This window comes from Procambarus clarkii, chromosome 13 (assembly GCF_040958095.1).
Source record: "Procambarus clarkii isolate CNS0578487 chromosome 13, FALCON_Pclarkii_2.0, whole genome shotgun sequence".
NCBI lineage: Eukaryota > Metazoa > Arthropoda > Malacostraca > Decapoda > Cambaridae > Procambarus > Procambarus clarkii.
The window spans coordinates 15,623,153-15,641,928 of NC_091162.1; the positions used below are offsets into that span (position 1 = coordinate 15,623,153).

Genomic DNA, 18,776 nt, shown 5'->3' on the forward strand with positions numbered 1-18,776 from the left:
CTTCTTCTTCTTCTTCTTCTTCTTCTTCTTCTTCTTCTTCTTCTTCTTCTTCTTCTCTCTTCTTCTTCTTCTTCCCACACTTATACACATTAAGTTGACAGGAAATAATATAATTGTCGTTTCCCCCTGGCTTACGATACGAGACCTTTAGTATCGTAAGACCTGTAAATGATACACAGGTCTTACGACACACAAGTCTTACGACACACAGGTCTTACGACACACAGGTCTTACGACACACAGGTCTTACGACACACAGGTCTTACGAAACAAAGCTCCAATGACGGTAGTTATATATATATATATATATATATATATATATATATATATATATATATATATATATATATATATATATATATATATATATATATATATATGTCGTACCTAATAGCCAGAACGCACTTCTCAGCCTACTATGCAAGGCCCGATTTGCCTAATAAGCCAAGTTTTCCTGAATTAATATATTTTCTCTAATTTTTTTCTTATGAAATGATAAAGCTACCCATTTCATTATGTATGAGGTCAATTTTTTTTTATTGGAGTTAAAATTAACGACGATATATGACCGAACCTAACCAACCCTACCTAACCTAACCTAACCTATCTCTATAGGTTAGGTTAGGTTAGGTAGCCGAGAAAGTTAGTTTAGGTTAGGTTAGGTAGGTTAGGTACTCGAAAAACAATTAATGAAAACTTGGCTTATTAGGCAAATCGGGCCTTGCATAGTAGGCTGAGAAGTGCGTTCTGGCTACTAGGTACGACATATATATATATATATATATATATATATATATATATATATATATATATATATATATATATATATATATATATATAAAGAACCTTTTAAAGACCAGCGTAAATAAGCAAGCTGACTCAATTCATTTAATGGATATTGTTTATACATGAAAGCAAGACTTCACTTTCCCTCTGACGTCTGGAACACCAACGGGCTCAACACTCCACACACACACACACACACACACACACACACACACACACACACACACACACACACACACACACACACACACACACACACACACACAGCAAAACACCTGTAGTTCTTGTGTGATTATTTCTGTGTAAAGCATCCCAGTAACACACCTATAACCTGTTTGTTACCTGCTACAATCCCTCACAGAATTAATACAGTTTCATAAAAGAATATTCCATAATATTGTGTTAAAATATATAAATATTCGTCAGGAAAAAAAGAGTCTTTCCTTAAGAGTCATCAGTATATGCATTGCGACTTGACCATATTTCAATATTGCAATCTGATTGACAGATTTCAATCAGAGAAGTAAATTGAAGAAAGAGCAGCCATTAATTGTTTCTCAAGACAGATAATTTTCACTGAAAGAGATCTATAGTGACTGCTGCTGAAGTCATTACTTCTTATCAGGGAATTAGACATCGCAGATAATACAGGTAAAACTGTGGAAGTCATTTATCTAGTGTGATTTTTATAACGATTTACTTAACAGGTCTTTGTGGCGAGGAACTATGAATATAGGTCCTCCAGTACATTCTTGCAAGACGTTAATGATGCAAGACCTTATACCTTGTTGCATCTTGAACCTTATCTTGTTGCATCTTGAACCTTATCTTGCTGCGTCTTGAACCTTGTCTTGCTGCGTCTTGAACCTTATCTTGCTGCGTCTTGAACCTTATCTTATTGCGTCTTGAACCTTATCTTGCTGCGTCTTGAACCTTGTCTTGCTGCGTCTTGAACCTTATCTTATTGCGTCTTGAACCTTATCTTGCTGCGTCTTGAACCTTATCTTATTGCGTCTTGAACCTTATCTTGCTGCGTCTTGAACCTTATCTTGCTGCGTCTTGAACCTTGTCTTGCTGCGTCTTGAACCTTGTCTTGCTGCGTCTTGAACCTTATCTTATTGCGTCTTGAACCTTATCTTGCTGCGTCTTGAACCTTGTCTTGCTGCGTCTTGAACCTTATCTTATTGCGTCTTGAACCTTATCTTGCTGCGTCTTGAACCTTATCTTGCTGCGTCTTGAACCTTGTCTTGCTGCGTCTTGAACCTTATCTTGCTGCGTCTTGAACCTTGTCTTGCTGCGTCTTGAACCTTATCTTATTGCGTCTTGAACCTTATCTTGCTGCGTCTTGAACCTTATCTTATTGCGTCTTGAACCTTATCTTGCTGCGTCTTGAACCTTATCTTATTGCGTCTTGAACCTTATCTTGTTGCATCTTGAACCTTATCTTGTTGCATCTTGAACCTTATCTTATTGCGTCTTGAACCTTATCTTGCTGCGTCTTGAACCTTGTCTTGCTGCGTCTTGAACGTTATCTTGTTGCTTCTTGAACCACAGAGGTTGGTCCCACCCACACCGACTACTCTTGCCTTCTCTTCTTCCCCTCTTACTCCCATCTTCCACATCCTTCCTTCCTCCTTTTCCTGCTCTTCCTTCTACCTCATTTTCCCATCCCTCTTCGTCCCTCTTTCCGTACCTCATCCCTCCCCCTACAACCTCTCCTCCACCTGTCTCTTCTACTTCTGCAAGTCCTCGAATCGAGTCCTCTCTCCAACTGAGAGAGCTGGATCAATCAAACCGTTTGAGCAGTGTGTAATGAAGCGTAATTAAAGGCTCCTCGTGAGATATTCTCTGTAATTTTAAGGACTTCAATGCCTGGTGGGCCATCAACTTTCGTGACATTTGCCTGATTGCTCAAGGACTGCATGATTGATGAGCAGGAAATTATTCGTGCCTGTACACACACACACACCAAACGACTTTAATCTGTCTTCAGTTTAGTCAAAGGTGCTTGCTTGCTTGCTGGAGTGTGTTGATGAGTTAAGGCAGAGTTGTGAGGTTGACGCTTGCTCGAGTGTCTTAACTATACCTCTTGGCGTTTCTCCATTAGTTCCTCCTCCATCCACTCCTGTTCCTCCAGTTTTCAATCCTCTCCCTCTTGGTGTATCCCCCTTCTCCTCATTCTTCCTCCTCCTCCTTCCACACTTTCTTCCTCTTGCTCCTCTTGCTCCTCCTCCTCCTCCTGCTCATCGTTTTCAACAGCCACTTCACTCACTGACACGAAGGCTACTCTCCTCAGAAAGTCTCTCAGTCTCGGCAGCTGGTGTGTGTGTGTGTGCTTGTGTTCTTGTCTCCTCCTTTGTCAATCTCTATCTCTCTCTATTTGTGGCTCACTGTATCTCTCTATCAATATCTCACTCTCACTCACTTACTCATATTCACTTACACACGTTTTCTTTCGTAAACAGAGTGGTAGACGGTTGGAACAAGTTAAGTGAGGTGGTGGTGGAGGCCAAAACCGTCAGTAGTTTCAAAGTGTTATAGGACAAAGAGTACTGGGAAGACGGGACACCACGAGCATAGCTCTCATGTTGTAACTACACTTAGGTAATTACACTTAGGTGTTCGATAATAAGCTCAACAATATAAAAGTAGTCAAAGACAAAAGTGGGTAGCTTTTCTGACTAGTAGGTAAAGTGGTGACACTGTTCACCAGCACAGGTCCGTGGGAGGGGGGCGTGTGCACTTTGTAACTCGTACGGTGTGGGACCATCTTCTTGAGGGTATCTTGAGATGATTTCGGGGCTTTTTAGTGTCCCCGCGGCCCGGTCCTCGAACAGGCCTCCATCCCCAGGAAGCAGCCCGTGACAGCTGACTAACACCCAGGTACCTATTTACTGCTTGGTAACAGGGGCATAGGGTGAAAGAAACTCTGCCCATTGTTTCTCGCCGGCGCCTGGGATCGAACCCGGGCATAGGGTGAAAGAAACTCTGCCCATTGTTTCTCGCCGGCGCCTGGGATCGAACCCAGGACCACAGGATTACAAGTCCAGCGTGCTGTCCGCTCGGCCGACCGGCTCCCGTAACGTGCAAAATAAGACGTATTAGTTGAGAGGGAAAGATTGCAACAACAGGGACCAGTATCGTCTCTCTAGATCCTCGCCAAGATCATCGTAGCATCTTGCAAGGTTTGTTTGCTTACGGGGAATATAATCTTGTGCGCGGCCCTAAGTCTCTGGCTGGCCCACTAAGTGTAACTTCTTGTTTCTGTTTGACTTGGGCGGAGTATGAGTCTTTATGACTCGCATGGTCGCTTCAGTAAGATTATACCCCCCTGTGTTTAACAACTTCTTCTGCTCGGTTGAGTCTTATTTGAGATGTTGACCAGACCACACACGAGAAAGTGAAGGGACGACGACGTTTCGGTCCGTCCTGGACCATTCTCAAGTCGACTGTCTTGAGATGTTATTGGGTTCGTAAGTGGTCGTGTTGGGTGGCGAGCGGGTCGCTGCCTCCGGAGGCAATATGACAAAGACAAATGAGGAAGTCACCCCTTAGACCTCTTGTCTGCTCCTTGAAAACGTGTTGAGGACGTTTCTGTTAGTCTCGTAGTATGGATTTCCGATAAGGGCGGCTCTGGCACGGTTATGGAAGATTGGTATTCAAATTCATGCAGAATTTGGCCTGCAGCCAACGGCACTATGTTGCTAAGCTAACAAGGGTCAGCTGTGCCTGAGGCCTAAGGGATTATATACCATATATATAAAACCCTAAACTATCACCAACCAATTACACTTGCTACCACCCTGCTAACGACAGCACTACAACATATCTCCACCTCGACCTTCTCCACCACGACCCCTCTCCACCGCCACGACCCCTCTCCACCACGACCCCCCCCCTCCACCACGACCCCTCTCCACCGCCACGACCCCTCTCCACCACGACCCCCCCCCTCCACCACGACCTCTCTCCACCGCCACGACCAGACACGCCAACCCATTACATCCTTGCCCCCCCCCTCTCTCTCGCACCCCAATTTATCTGTGGCATTATATTCACTGCCTTCTCTCTCTCTCTCTTTCTCTCTCTCTCTCTCTCTCTCTTTCTCTCTCTCTCTCTCTCTCTCTCTCTCTCTCTCTCTCTCTCTCTCTCTCTCTCTCTCTCTCTCTCTCTCTCTCTCTCTCTCTCTCTCTCTCTCTCTCTCTCTCTCTCTCTCTCTCTCTCTCTCTCTCTCTCTCTCTCTCTCTCTCTCTCTCTCTCTCTCTCTCTCTCTCTCTCTCTCTCTCTCTCTCTCTCTCTCTCTCTCTCTCTCTCTCTCTCTCTCTCTCTGGTCTCAGTCTCCTGTATTACACAAGTCCCGCTTTCTTCTTGGGCCATTTTATACATAAACATCTCTCCCGCTTCCTTCACTTCAATCCTTTCCTCTTGCTGTCTAATTCCTTTCTCTTCTCGTTTACCCAACTCTCCATTCCCCTTCCTTTCCCATATGGAAAGGAGGGATTTGCTTGGTTTCTTTATCCATCTCTCCTCTCATTCATTCATTTTTTCTATCTTTCTGTATTCACCTCTGGTTTGCTTTCTTCATCATGTCTCTCTCTTCTTTCTCTCTGTGAGGGGCGGCCCAGGTCTCTAAGCCAGAGAGACGGCCCGGGTCCGTAAGAGCATAATGTATTAGTATTATTGTGTTGTGTCAAATTTATACAAATTGCCTTATTTCTGTCCACGAGAATCCTGACCCAGAGGATAGTTGAAACTTACCACCACTTAAGGGGTCAGAGAACTCCAGCAGAGAACTGAGCTTATGGAAGAGTGGGGAATCTGGACCTGCGGTTCGCGGTTCATGGGACCGCGGTTCACGGGACCGCGGTTCACGGGACCGCGGTTCACGGGACCGCGGTTCACGGGGCTGTTGACAAACATGTCCCCAGAGCACAAGGGACATATTGAGTTCTACTTCGCGGGACGACAGGGTACTTCGCGGGACGACAGGGTACTTCGCGGCCATCAGCGTACTTCGCGGGACGACAGGGTACTTCGCGGGACGTCGGCGCACCTTGCGGACGTCGGCGTACCCCGCAAAACTGAAATTCAGTTCCGCGGCACCCGTGAGACCCGTTTACTGCGCCTATTGAGAGTCAACTGACTCCCGGCGTCCATCTTGTGTGGCGTGAGGAAGCATTAATGTCACCACCCCACACCTAGCACCTCTCTCAACTCTCTTGACACATTCAAGTCTTCCTAAATATAAGCTCTCTCGATTTGTTCACACAACATTTAAATGCAAATTCCCATATAAAGTATATTTCCGTAATAAGACGTTATATATATATTATTTAATAACTTGTTAAATATCTATCCCTACACACCACTATCCCTATATTCTTCACTACCTTCCCATCCCTTCACCCCTTCAATCCCTTCACTTGTCATTCACCTTCTTCCCGACAGACAGACATTTTCTTGTGTATAGATATAGATATACGTCACAGCGTATAGAGATACCTGGACAACGTTGCTGTTGTGTATGCAAAGCACATTTTGCCTAACGGTAAGAGCAAATTTGCATATTTTCAAATATTTCTTTCAAAATTAGTTCACCCGTAGTAATATTAACATATTTTGTCAATATGAATTTCTAGCAATTTGGTTTGGTACTCAACTCTGGCGATATATATATATATATATATATATATATATATATATATATATATATATATATATATATATATATATATATAGTTGTATAGTTTGACAGTTGTAGACATATGTTATTGAATACGACAGAAAGGGTGAGATCTGTAATTATAGCATTTCAGTTGGAAATTAACTCGACAAAGTTCATCAGATACACAAAGCAGAGAAAGAAATCAGTGCTAACAAGACGCATGCAGCTCCAGTGGACACCCACACCCACACACACACACACACACACACACACACACACACACACACACACACACACACACATCAACGAAGACCTCCTTACGAGGATCGACCGCCGGCGCCTCCACGAACTGGCAGAGAGACAGCGAAGCCACCAACACCTAGACAACACTCACCAAATAACTGACGTCTTTAGGGGGTCCCCACTGTGGTTCCCCGACCCAGAGATGGCTGCCTAAGTCTCGCTGGAATGAACCTCACTGAGGACCAAACCACTCTCTTAACTCAGGGACTAAACTATCACGTTATGCCTAGCTCAGGTGAACATAACAGCTATTTAAGCCTTATTTACCTCTCATGTTATACCTATTGCGTTATAATTTAACTACTGTAACGCTCGAATAACCATACAGATTAAACGCTTTTCTCCTCATAATTCCCCTACAATTACCTTGTTGGAATTTTAATGCTATCTTACAGAATCTTAAGTCTTAGTGCAAACTAAAATGATTTGCCTGAGGGACATGAGATCTTGGCATCACATCTCTCTCCCTGGGAGATAAAGTCTGGCGTTGAAAGTCTCATTACAGAGTAATCTGCTCCAGGACTAGTTTTTTCTCCAGTATGTGTGTGTTCTGGAGGTTGCCTTGTGTAACTGCTTTGTGGAAAGTAAAAAGAAGAAAGGCAGAGAAAGAGAATACGTGTGTGTGTGTGTGTGTGTGTGTGTGTGTGTGTGTGTGTGTGTGTGTGTGTGTGTGTGTGTGTGTGTGTGTATATTTACTCTTTTTTTTTCATATGTATCTCTTATTATCGGTAATTTGTTAGTTTTAATTTGTAAATTTTCTATTTATTCCATCATGTCACCATTTTATGTATTTTTTTTAATTTGTATAAATGTGAATACTTGTACATATATGAATTAAGATTATATATTCAATTCTTATTATTTCCGTCTATTGTTCACCTCATCTTGCTCTTCACTGTGCCCGCAGCATCCCTTCACAGAGAGAGAGAGAGAGAGAGAGAGAGAGAGAGAGAGAGAGAGAGAGAGAGAGAGAGAGAGAGAGAGAGAGAGAGAGAGAGAGAGAGAGAGAGAGTGAGTTTACCTTCTGTTTACCTTCTGTGTCCGTGTTCAGGCATGTCACGAGTGAAGTCTTTCACTCCATGGGGGAAAAACAAAGACGCTTTGTCAAGATAGTTTTCTTTGTGCCTTCAGGAGTACCATTTATTCCCTCATAAAACATTCGGTTACCTGGAATGACTAAAAAAAAAAATAGCTTTAAGGCAAATAGGGAAGAGACAAAGCCGTGTGAATCTCCATGACAAGCGCCGAGGCTCTGGGATAGGCTTCGGGCCGACGTCTCTGTCCCAAGGAAGAATTATATTACTTTTTCTTGTTTCACCCATGCTAACGCGTCGACATTTCTCCCATGCTAAGCTCCCGTGTGGAGCTTGAGCCACACACGCAAAAACCTTCCTATAAATATTGGATAATACACAGATCCCGAGAGAGAGAGAGAGAGAGAGAGAGAGAGAGAGAGAGAGAGAGAGAGAGAGAGAGAGAGAGAGAGAGAGAGAGAGAGAGAGAGAGACAGACAGACAGACAGACAGACAGACAGACAGACAGACAGACAGACAGACAGACAGACAGACAGACAGACAGACAGACAGAAAAAAAGCTCTCGTATATAAACGAAAACATATCCATTAGCCCTACACAAAATTATGCTGAAGTTGGAATTTGCGAATTTTCAGAGTTCTGGGAATTTCTGATTGCGTCTTGCTCTGAGGAAATTAAATTCTCAAACCTTTCATCAAATCAATATATTTACGAGATTCTTTATAAAGGTCAAATGCAATTAAAAAAAACTTTATTTTTTAAAATTGTGACATTAATGAGCTGTATATTTTCTAACGGTCAACAAAAGTTTTTTTTTTTTAGAAAAAAATTGAAATACGCTTCTTTTTTTAAGTGCCGATACATTATTGCATAATTTATTGCATACAGAGAGCATTTGAAATGAGCAGTTATAGAGTAGAGTGAGTTTTTTTAGAGCACAGTGAGTCTTTAAAGAGCAGTGGGGCATTTCCAGGGCACAGTGAGTGGCTAAAGAGCCTCATGAGTATTTCTAGGGCACAGGTTTCTTGGGACCCCACATACTTGCCCCGCTTCTGTGCCAGGTAAGTTACGGGCTCACCATAGCCCGTGCTGCTTGGAACTTGTTCCGAGTAGCTGAATCTATAACAATAACAACAACATCTCGGGACCCACTAAAAGATAGCCTTAACTGTGTTATTAAAACATTCCAGTTACTCCGCTAAATGATTGTCTGAAAAATATGATTTTAAAGAACAATTATGAACAATCCTAAATGACAAATTTCTTCGTCAGATGTGTATATGTTCTTCATTAGTGAAGAACAGAAGACTGAACAGTAAAACACCCAAATAACCCACAAAGAGGCCCTGGTGCTCGACAATTCTCTCACATACAATAGATAACCATTAGCTAAGGGGCAACCACTCCAGGGATATCAGTCACAGCCCCCCCGCTCCTGTGCCAGGTAAGTCCACTACGGGGCTCACCATAGCCCGTGCTACTTGCAACTTTGGGTTCCCAGTAGCTGAATCTTAAACAACAACAACATCACTCCAGGACAAGGGCGAGGACACTTCTAATTCCTTATTCGAGATGCCTGTCACTCCAGTGTGGGGGTTGTGCCTACGGCTGCTTAATCACCTGTTGTTTAGCAGCCAAACCGGTTTGATTAATGTGATGTAATTTACCATCGTCGAGGCCGGAAAGTTTGCATTAAGCCTTAGCCTTTTTCAAGATCCCCTCCCTCCTCATAAGGGCTACTGACCAACTCACAAGAGCTGCCCAAGTCCAGGAACTTACTGCTAGGTGAACCGATGCATGAGATAAAAGGAAAACGTGCCCAATCACTTCTGTCGTACCCGGGTGCCCCCTGGATGCATAGACGACTGTGCTACAGAACCAATATAAGCAAAACCTCTCGTTATGTAACATCAAGATGTTTATCTAACATCTTTAACCTCTCCTCAAGGAAGAAAACAGTTAGAAACATAGATCTTGACTTAGAACATCAACATTAACGGAATCGAACACCAACAAGAGTCAGTAGAGCATCTATAGTCGCCAAAATTCCCCCTTAATTTCATTTTTTTTTTTAAATCAACTATAATACATGATCTGTGTTTATTTATTTATATTAAAAATTTCTCATGGTCGTCTCAAACGCCAAATTTTTGTTTATTTATCCATCAATTTCAGGTAAAATTTAATGATATGTTATCCATTTAAATTTTATTTGTCCTTAAAATTTACATGAATGTCAAGAACCTCTTCATGCTTTTTAAATTCCACTTTACACCCCATCTTGAGGCTCTTGAATTCCACAAGAGCTCCAGACTTCCTGGACATCGAGGTTGCATTTACAAATTAGTAAATTCAAATAGGTGTAATGTCTGACGAAATAGATTGTAACCTCGTGTGCTTAGATCTACAATATGGACCTTTTTGTCTAATGTATGATTTATTGTCCTGTGTGGCAGTGAATATGAGCATCATACTCACTGTCCTGTGTGGCAGTGAATATGAGCACCATCCTCACTATCCTGTGTGGAAGTGAATATGATCACCATCCTCACAGTGCCTCACCATCGCCCCCTGACCCGCACATCTAGACTCTATATAGAGCCCACCATTGTGATGAAAGTTACATTTGATGATACACATAGTTTTTTATACAAAGTTGGAGACCGCAGTTGTTCCGGGAATGACAGTTCATCACAGTTTATGGGGGCCACAGGAAATAAAATATTTCTGACGGCAAATGAATAGAAAATCCCACAGAAACCCAGAAGTTGACGCTGAGATCTCCAGGTATCAGGCCACAGCTCATTGAGCATCACCATAAAAGGTGTGGAGGCCCTGGTGATGGTGAAGAGGACCTGGGCGAACAAATCCACAAGGGCCGTGACGAGGTTTCGAACCTACGTCCGAGAGGATCCCAGACACTGCCTTAAGAACACCGAGCTCCTAGTAGTTGCTCTTCTACAAGCTCAAGTCATTGTCAAGTTCTGAGAATCAGCCGGGTTGTCACCTGTGAAGCCTCGAACGCCAGGCCAGGCTCGTGACGTGTCTGGAGGCTTGAGTGTGTTATCTTGGGAGCCACGGGCTACTGTGCGAGAATTAAGGCCACTGAGATGTCACCGTATCTAGCGAGCAACGGTGATTTATCGCACCGTATTAAAACAAATCTATGGATGTACGGGCTGAAAGAATACTGTTCACAATACTAAAATCGAGGTATTATATTGTATATTAAATACAGAAAAGCATCATTGCTGTATAAATGTACAAGATAGCGCCTGCAAAATATATATGCATATACACCGTCTTGATGTATATACACGTCTGTTGACTGTTTATCACCATCTCTACAAACAGTAGATTCGCCCCTAAATCAACAACAAACAATAGATCGGACATAGACACAAACACGTTTACACTCTCGAACAAAGAAAACTGGTGATGGTTATGGGGGGACTTACCTGGACCTCTGCAATCTGCCTGGTGGAGAAGCGCTTGATGAAGGAGTCCTCTCTCTTGAGCGTGGGCTTGGCGCTCCTCATGGAGGAGGACAACGCCCCGGACAACTGCACCGTCGTCCGCAGCTTCAGCCATCTCTGGTTCGACTTCATCCTAAGGTGGAGCAGCATCCCAGCACGGGGGAGATGGTGAGGGAGAGGGGGAGAGGGAGAGAATGGAAGACGTATGAGCATCAAGTCTCCGCAGATGTGTAAGTTATTTGTGTCAAATCTCAGAGTAAAGTGAACATCTGGGGGACAATATAAGAGCTTCACTTGTTCTCAACAATGCTATCATTACCAATGGAGGGGGGGGGGGGGGCAAACGTCCTCAAGCGACTCAAGGACGACCTTAAACAAGTCAAGGACGTCCTCAAACAACTCAAGAACGTCCTCAAACATCTCAAGGACGTCCTCAAACGACTCAAGGACGTCCTCAAACGACTCAAGGACGTCCTCAAACTCAAGGACAACCTCAAACATCTCAAGGACGTCCTCAAACATCTCAAGGACGTCCTCAAACAACTCAAGGACGTCCTCAAACAACTCAAGGACGTCCTCAAACAACTCAAGGACGTCCTCAAACTCAAGGACGTCCTCAAACTCAAGGACGTCCTCAAACACAAGGACGACCTCAAAGAACTCAAGGACGTCCTCAAACAACTCAAGGACGTCCTCAAACAACTCAAGGACGACCTCAAACAAGCAAGGACATCCTCAAGCTTAACTTCAACTGCTGGATTTACCCTAAGTTTCAGGACAAGGAAAGTCTACAATTCTGCATCAACACTTAATCATGATTTGGGGAACGTTAAAATGAGATCAAAATAAAACTACTGAACATTTTGTGTCTGAAAAGGCCCCCTATTGGCCTAAATGTTGATGCCACGAGAATTAATGCTAAACATTTATAGTAAAAATCTAAATTTTAGTTGGCCAATAATGCCGATGTTTAAATGAATCATCTGTAAGCAAATGAGAACTGACCATTCTAGCAGTGTTCATAACAGGTAACTCCAGAGGCACACATTAAACTCTAGCCTTAAGGGGTTATGTAACATATATGTAACATGTATGGAACATATATGTAACATGTATGTAACATGTATGTAACACTGCTACAGCTACTTCAGACCAGCTACCATCTAACTTAATATTACACGGAACAAAGTGGTAAATAATATGAGTACAGTATATAAATTAAACAACTTGATACTGTAATTATTGTTACACTGTAAATACTGAGGTACACTGTAAATACTGAGGTACACTGTAAATACTGAGGTACACTGTAAATACTGAGGTACACTGTAAATACTGACGTACACTGTAAATACTGAGGTACACTGTACATACTGACGTACACTGTAAATACTGAGGTACACTGTACATACTGACATACACTTTAAATACTAAGACTGTAAATACTGACGTACACTGTACATACTGACGTACACTGTAAATACTGAGGTACACTGTACATACTGACGTACACTGTAAATACTGAGGTACACTGTAAATACTAAGGTACACTGTAAATACTGACGTACACTGTAAATACTGAGGTACACTGTAAATACTGAGGTACACTGTAAATACTGAGGTACACTGTAAATACTGACGTACACTGTAAATACTGAGGTACACTGTACATACTGACGTACACTGTAAATACTGAGGTACACTGTACATACTGACGTACACTTTAAATACTAAGACTGTAAATACTGACGTACACTGTACATACTGACGTACACTGTAAATACTGAGGTACACTGTACATACTGACGTACACTGTAAATACTGAGGTACACTGTACATACTGACGTACACTGTAAATACTGAGGTACACTGTACATACTGACGTACACTGTACATACTGACGTACACTGTAAATACTGAGGTACACTGTACATAATGACGTACACTTTAAATAGTGACGTACACTGTAAATACTAAGACTGTAAATACTGACGTACACTGTAAATACTAAGACTAAATACTGGCTTACACTGTAAATATCGACATACACTGTAAATACTGACATACACTGTAAATACTGACATACACTGTAAATACTGACCTACACTGTAAATACTGACTTACACTGTAAATACTGACATACACTGTAAATACTGACATACACTGTAAATACTGACATACACTGTAAATACTGACCTACACCGTAAACATTAATACACTTTATAGACTGTGGTATACACTGTGTATAACAGCACGCAGTGTATACTCTAGCACAGTGTGTATACTGACACACTGTGCATACACACGTATACTTGTTGATTAAGCAAAACTATACAATTGCGTCACAGTCAACCCCGCTACAAGGGATGAGCGTCACAGTCACCCTCGCTACAAGGGATGAGCGTCACAGTCAACCCCGCTACAAGGGATGAGCGTCACAGTCAACCCCGCTACAAGGGATGAGCGTCACAGTCAACCCCGCTACAAGGGATGAGCGTCACAGTCAACCCCGCTACAAGGGATGAGCGTCACAGTCAACCCCGCTACAAGGGATGAGCGTCACAGTCAACCCCGCTACAAGGGATGAGCGTCACAGTCAACCCCGCTACAAGGGATGAGCGTCACAGTCACCCTCGCTACAAGGGATGAGCGTCACAGTCACCCTCGCTACAAGGGATGAACGTCACAGTCACCCTCGCTACAAGGGATGAGCGTCACAGTCACCCTCGCTACAAGGGATGAGCGTCACAGTCACCCCCGCTACAAGGGATGAGCGTCACAGTCACCCCCGCTACAAGGGATGAGCGTCACAGTCACCCCCGCTACAAGGGATGAGCGTCACAGTCAACCCCGCTACAAGGGATGAGCGTCACAGTCACCCCCGCTACAAGGGATGAGCGTCACAGTCACCCCCGCTACAAGGGATGAGCGTCACAGTCAACCCCGTTACAAGGGATGAGCGTCACAGTCACCCCCGCTACAAGGGATGAGCGTCACAGTCACCCCCGCTACAAGGGCTGAGCGTCACAGTCACCTCCGCTACAAGGGATGAGCGTTACAGTCAACCCCGCTACAAGGGATGAGCGTCACAGTCACCCCCGCTACAAGGGCTGAGCGTCACAGTCACCTCCGCTACAAGGGCTGAGCGTCACAGTCACCCCCGCTACAAGGGATGAGCGTCACAGTCACCCCCGTTACAAGGGATGAGCGTCACAGTCACCCCCGTTACAAGGGATGAGCGTCACAGTCACCCCCGCTACAAGGGATGAGCGTCACAGTCACCCCCGTTACAAGGGATGAGCGTCACAGTCACCCCCGTTACAAGGGATGAGCGTCACAGTCACCCCCGCTACAAGGGATGAGCGTCACAGTCACCCCCGCTACAAGGGATGAGCGTCACAGTCACCCCCGCTACAAGGGATGAGCGTCACAGTCACCCCCGCTACAAGGGATGAGCGTCACAGTCACCCCCGCTACAAGGGCTGAGCGTCACAGTCACCCCCGCTACAAGGGCTGAGCGTCACAGTCACCCCCGCTACAAGGGATGAGCGTCACAGTCACCCCCGTTACAAGGGATGAGCGTCACAGTCACCCCCGCTACAAGGGATGAGCGTCACAGTCAACCCCGCTACAAGGGATGAGCGTCACAGTCACCCCCGTTACAAGGGATGAGCGTCACAGTCACCCCCGCTACAAGGGATGAGCGTCACAGTCACCCCCGCTACAAGGGATGAGCGTCACAGTCAACCCCGCTACAAGGGATGAGCGTCACAGTCACCCCCGCTACAAGGGATGAGCGTCACAGTCAACCCCGCTACAAGGGATGAGCGTCACAGTCACCCCCGCTACAAGGGATGAGCGTCACAGTCACCCCCGCTACAAGGGATGAGCGTCACAGTACGCGGGTCACCACAAAAGCAACTAACAACCTCAACAAATTCCCACCAAAAAAGCCAAAGCGCATAACAAAAGGATAATTAAATGCTTATAAAACCCAGCAAACAAACAAACAAACAAACAAACAATTGCCAAGTTAACGCCATTAACTGCAATAATAAAAGCCAATTAAATGTACACAAAAAAATAACTACATACGAAAAAAAAACTACAAACATTATATATATATATATATATATATATATATATATATATATATATATATATATATATATATATATATACATATATATATATATATATATATATACATATATATATACATATATATATACATATACATACATATATACATATACATACATATATATATACATATACATACATATATATATATATACATATATATATTTATGTGTTTTTTACAAGCACAAATAACGTACCATTTTTCCATATTCACTAAGATATTTCAGATATCATCTCTCCTGCGTGTTCCTCCCTCTTCACCTTCTCCACGCCAGGGAGATATTGTTCAACCACCGGTGCTAACTGTTCAACACACACACACGGCTCGTAGCGTTGAACACCGTACGCTACATCATAACACCACCATCACCATTTCCACACAAGGTCATTGGAGGTCATCACTACAGACTGTCTACACAATATCAACACTTTCATCGGAGTCTTCTCAACCGTTCATCACTATAAGTGATCACTGGGTCACTGTATGTACTGATGAGTCGGTCACTCATGCTGTTATCAGTGTCTCACAAGGTGTTCATCAAGTTACCACTCCACACTCAACCGTGAGTTGGTTCGAACTTAATGTCGGAGGGTGTTCTGGAGAGACGAGGTGGTTCTAAATTCTAAGTTGTTTGTTAAATTCTCTTGATAACTAGTGATAACCCCCCCCCCCCCCCTTTGAGATTTACGTCAACAGGTATAGTGTAGTTATGTGGCGACATATGTTGCCAGGCGTGCCATCTTCAGCATATGTAGGTACATATAATTCAATAATTGTACATTATCGGAGAAATTGAGATCAGGAGTCAGTGCAGTAGATGACAGACAGAGGGGGAAAAGGTGGGGTCCAAGAGCTGAAGCTCTACCTTGTAAGCATTAAACCTGTTTTGGTTCGATTCCTGGCGCCGGCAGAGACAAATGGGCAAAGTTTCTTTCACCCTGGTGCCCCTGTTACCTAGCAGTAAATAGGTACCTGGGAGTTAGACAGCTGTTACGGCCTGCTTCCTGGGGTGTGTGTGTGTGACAAAAATTGTTAGTAGTTAGTTGATTGATTGACAGTTGAGAGACGGGCCGAAAGAGCAGAGCTCAACCCCTGCAAGCACAACTAGGTGAATACACACATACACACACACACACACACACACACACACACACGGGTAGGGGGGGGGGGGGGATAGGCCATAAGTTACACAAAACTAGAGAGTTATGTCTCAACTCCGAGACTGGGTCGATCATAACTCAGTATAACTACCGCTCCTCATCACATGAGGACAGCTAATATACCCTTCTCTCTATACCACACACTCTTTCTATACCACACACTCTTTCTATACCGCGCACTCTCTATACCGCTCACTCTATACCGCGCACTCTCTATACCGCGCACTCTCTATATCGCTCACTCTCTATACCGCGCACTCTCTGTTCCCTTAATACCGGGTTAAGCCAACAAAACCACTCACGTATATTTCGAAATCATGATTGTGTTTGTAAAATGGGATGGAAGGGAATAATCAGGGGGGAAAGGGATCAGGATAAGGATTAGGGATGGAACGGAAGGAAAGGGGGGGGGGGGGGGGGGGGAAGAAATGATGCTCAACCATTTGGACTGTCAGGGGATTGAACGCCGACCTGCATGAAGCGAGACCGTCGCTCTCAGATCAATATCAGTGATCATTAATGTAAGCTGGCAAGAACAGTATTCTAAAACATCCGACAATCGCGATCTCAAAGCGATTAAATTATTGCTGAATAATTCTAGTGAATAACTGACAACCAAGTTTTTAAACGCGTTGCCACTCCGTGAAAAATGGAACCGTTTGTCTTCACCATAAACGTACGAATCCAAGCAACCCAGCTGAAGTATCGAAGCCAATGAATTCTGTTGAATTCTGACACTGTTGCCGGCTTGTTTTAATTAAAAAAAATATAATTAATTTATTTCGAAGAACATCTTAATTCGAAGCTGTGGTGTACTATTTTTTTGAAATGGCACCACAGGTCGGAGGTCCACCTGGGAAAGAAAACCACAGGTCGGAGGTCCACCTGGGAAAGAAAACCACAGGTCGGCGGTCCACCTGGGAAAGAAAACCACAGGTCGGAGGTCCACCTGGGAAAGAAAACCCATAGGACGGCGGTCCACCTGGGAAAGAAAACCACAGGTCGGCGGTCCACATGGGAAAGAAAACCACAGGTCGGAGGTCCACCTGGGAAAGAAAACCACAGGTCGGAGGTCCACCTGGGAAAGAAAACCACAGGTCGGAGGTCCACCTGGGAAAGAAAACCACAGGTCGGAGGTCCACCTGGGAAAGAAAACCACTTGACTTAAGTAGTACGAACACAGCTAGTGTTTTGTTAATCCCTTGATGACGTCACCGTAGTCTGCCCTCTGAACGCTTTTACATAATCTAATTTTACCTCTTAAAAAATACGGTTTGCATAATGCAACAAAAAAATAATACATTGCAAAACATTTATTCAAGAATTTATTCATTACCACTGAATTCAAATAAATCACCATTCATCTCATTTTTGTCGGAAATTGTATTCAACACTACCGGCCACCGGATAAGGAGTCACACGCCTCAGGACTTGTTTTCGCTGACATAAAGAAGCATTCTTTACCGGAAGTGGCCAGTTGGTTGCTCTGAGACGTCGGAATCCAGCCTTAGCTTTTAGTGGCGGCCCGCCTACGGTATGTGCTTGTGTTTACCTTGCGGAAAACCCTTGAAAAAGTAAATGTAAAGAAAAGTGAAATTAAAGAAAAGACAGGAGGTGAAAGAAATAGGAAGATGAGTCTAAATTAAAAGGAGGAGGAGAAGGAAGAGGGAGCTTGAGGAAAGAGGAGAAAAGAACAGAAGGAAGGAGGAGGGTTGCACCCTTTCTTTACAAAGCGAACCACATCAGGAGAAAGATAGAAGAGGCAGAGCTATAAACTTGTGTAATGTGTTGAAGTGTGTGAAGTTAGCTGCATATTGCAAGCTGCGGTGTGTAGTGCGAGTTGACTGTGGCCTTTGACCGTCTTTATGATTAAGCTGTAAGGCCGAATTGTGTCACACATTATGAGCAGAGCTTGTGAGTTTGTACGGCAGGGCGTGAGATGGGTTGAGAATGGGTACATCTGTCTGTGAGCCGGACCATGAAGACAGCTTTTAACTGTAAAAGGTTTGTTGTCAGATAAGAGAGAGAGAGAACAGAGCTTCAAAAACCTCGTACTTCGCTTTACCATTCATCCAAATTACACATTCCCCACTGTTTTGCCCTAGTATTTCCTGTTTTATTCCTCTACTATTTCGGAATTAACTGAATTATTTCTTGTTATATTCCTCTAATATTTCTTGTAGTATTCCTCTATATTTTCCCTGTTG

At 43.7% G+C, this 18,776-nt stretch overlaps 2 protein-coding genes across 5 annotated transcripts in view; one reads left to right on the top strand and one right to left on the bottom strand.

Annotated features, from left to right (window-relative positions):
- Positions 1-11,412, bottom strand: part of LOC123757051 (Cyclic nucleotide-gated ion channel-like) — a 134,407-nt gene extending 122,995 nt beyond the window's left edge. For all 4 annotated transcript variants that reach the window (XM_069323700.1, XM_069323699.1, XM_069323698.1 and 1 more), the window contains exon 1: positions 11,248-11,412. In XM_069323700.1, the coding sequence (XP_069179801.1) occupies positions 11,248-11,397 (150 nt within the window). In that variant the 5' untranslated portion in view covers positions 11,398-11,412. The remainder of the gene's footprint in view (positions 1-11,247) is intronic.
- Positions 11,413-11,571: 159 nt separating this feature from the next.
- Positions 11,572-12,114, top strand: LOC138364352 (uncharacterized protein PF3D7_1120000-like). The gene has a single exon (XM_069323961.1). It carries the CDS (start codon positions 11,572-11,574, stop codon positions 12,112-12,114), a length of 543 nt encoding a protein of 180 aa, XP_069180062.1.
- The last annotated feature ends 6,662 nt before the right edge of the window (positions 12,115-18,776 follow it).

Excerpts from the sequence above, each read along its gene's own strand:
- LOC138364352 (XM_069323961.1), top strand. The coding sequence starts at position 11,572 with ATGCTATCATTACCAATGGAGGGGGGGGGGGGGGCAAACGTCCTCAAG.